This window comes from Megascapheus bottae, chromosome 1 (genome assembly GCF_031878675.1).
Source record: "Megascapheus bottae isolate mThoBot1 chromosome 1, mThoBot2.hap1, whole genome shotgun sequence".
NCBI lineage: Eukaryota > Metazoa > Chordata > Mammalia > Rodentia > Geomyidae > Megascapheus > Megascapheus bottae.
The window spans coordinates 31,334,664-31,337,011 of record NC_143509.1 but is presented as its reverse complement, the minus strand read 5'-3'; the positions used below and the strand labels follow the sequence as shown (position 1 = coordinate 31,337,011).

General features: G+C 51.2%; 1 protein-coding gene across 1 annotated transcript; it reads left to right on the top strand.

Moving 5' to 3' along the window:
* The first annotated feature begins 1,062 nt into the window (after positions 1-1,062).
* Or1m1 (olfactory receptor family 1 subfamily M member 1) lies at positions 1,063-1,998 on the top strand. The gene is given in 2 exon segments (XM_090341825.1): positions 1,063-1,595; positions 1,598-1,998. Coding segments are annotated over 2 exon segments (924 nt in total). The 5' UTR covers positions 1,063-1,072.
* Positions 1,999-2,348: the final 350 nt, after the last annotated feature.

Below are 2,348 nucleotides of genomic sequence, written 5' to 3'. Positions count from 1 at the left end.
GTGTGTGTGTGTGTTGTGTGTGTGTGTGTGTGTGTGAGAGAGAGAGAGAGAGAGAGAGAGAGAGAGAGAGAGAGAGAGAGAGAGAGAGAGAGAGAAGTAGGGCTTAAACTCAGGGTCTGGGCACTGTCCCTGAGCTCTTTACACTCAAAGCCACCACGCTAGCCACAGCGCCACTTCTGGCATTTTGGTGGTTCATTGGACATAAGAATTACAGACTTTCCTGCCCCAGGCTGGCTTTGAACGGCAATTCTCAGATCTCAGCCTCCTGAGTAGCGAGGGTGACAGCCGTCAGCAACAGGTGCCCAGAAGTAAGTTGCCTAGTGTTTTAACCATTCATTCATATCACTAAATATTTACAACTGGTTGACGTTTTGTGACTGTTTGTTTCTTGGTAATTTTTGACCCATACATTAACTTCTAGGTGAAGTATTACTCCTTACACACCACCTCTGCTTAGATTCAGTTTGTTAATTTGGAATTACACCCTTCAGTAGCTCTCTCTGCAAGAATGCACACAAGGTTCCCCTCTCCCAATCTTTGTACGAAAGAAAATGAGGCAACCTATAAATGGTCAGCTGGGAATTGGTGACTCACACCTGTCATCCCAGCTACTCTGGAGGTTGAGATCTGAGGATCACAGTTCAAAGCCAGCCTGGGCAGGAAAGTCCATAGGATGCTTATCTCCAATGAACCACCAGAAAGCCAGAAGTAGTGCTGTGCCTCAAAGTGGTAGAGCACTAGCCTTGAGCAAATAGAGTTCAGGGACAGCGCCCAGGCCCTGAGTTCAAGACCCACAACTGATGGGGAAAAAAATGTCAAGGGGTTATAGTGCACACAAGAAGTGTAAATTGGGGGCAGGAGCAGGGCCTAGTAGCAGAGTGCTTGCCTAGCATGCACAAAGTCCTAGGTTTGATTCCTAGGTTTGAGAAAGCTCAAGGCTAGGGCCCAGGCCCTGAGTTCAAGCCCCAGGATTGACAAAAAGAAGAGAAAAGACAAATGAGACATTTCTAAACTTACCTCCATGGTGCTTTAGATAATATCTCATGTTAATGCTTCCAGGAGAATCGTACCCATGGCACCCCAGAACCAAACCAGTGCCTCCGAATTCCTCCTCCTGGGACTTTCCGAAAAGCCAGAACACAACCCTCTCCTCTTCTGGCTGTTCCTCTGCATGTATGTGGTCACAGTGGTGGGTAATTTCTTAATTGTCCTGGCCATCTCCTGGGACCCCCGCCTTCACACACCCATGTACTGGCTCCTGGCCAACCTCTCCTTGGTGGATCTGTGCCTGGCCACCAACACCATTCCCCAGATGCTGGTGAACATCCAGACCAAGACCAGAGCCATCTCCTACCCCTGCTGCCTCGCTCAGATGTACTTCTTCCATTTCTTTGGCATCATGGACAGCGTGTTAATCGCCGTGATGGCATACGACCGTTTCGTGGCTGTTTGCCACCCTCTGCACTATACCACCATCATGAGTCCACGCCTCTGTGGCTTGCTGGTAGGTGGCCCGTGGCTGTTTTCCTGCTTCGTGTCCCTCATCCATATCCTTCTGATGGCCCGGCTGGTTTTCTGTGGCCATAATGAGTTGCCCTCACCCCTCTCCTACGCCTTTCCTGCACCAGCACCACCGTGAACAGGATCTTCGTGCTCTTGGTGGCTGGCTTGGTGATTGCCACGCCGTTTGTCTGCATCCTGGCTTCCTATGGGAGAATCATCGGGGCCGTCATGAAAGTCCCGTCAGCCGGTGGCAGGATCAAGGCCTTCTCCACGTGCAGCTCCCATCTCTCGGTGGTTGCCCTCTTTTACGGGACCACCATCGGGGTATATCTGTGCCCCTCGTCCGTGGGCACAGCAGTGAAGGAGAAAGCTTCCGCCGTGATGTACACGGCTGTCACCCCCATGCTGAACCCCTTTATCTACAGCCTGAGAAACAGAGATCTGAAAGAGTCCCTGAGGAAACTCGTCCATCGAAAAATCACGGCATCTTCCTGATTGTGGTGGTGCGGGCAGGAGGTGGGAAATTTTCAAGCAGTGGAATGGAAGTTGCGGGGGTCTTGGAGTCAAGTCTGGAGTTGCTTCTTTGAAATTTGAAAGGCAGAAGCTCTAAAGAAAGTGTGTGTGTGTGTGTGTGTGTGTGTGTGCGCGCGCGCGCGCGCGCCTGCACACCAGTCCTGGGGCTTGGACTCAGGACCTGAGCACTGTCACTGAGCTTTTTTACTCAAAGCTGGTGACAATCCTAGACATTTTGGGGGGAGGGGGGCGGGGAGTTCCTTGAAGATATGTATCTCACAGACTTTCCTACCCAGGCTGGCTTTGAACCTTGCTCCTCAGATTTCAGCTTC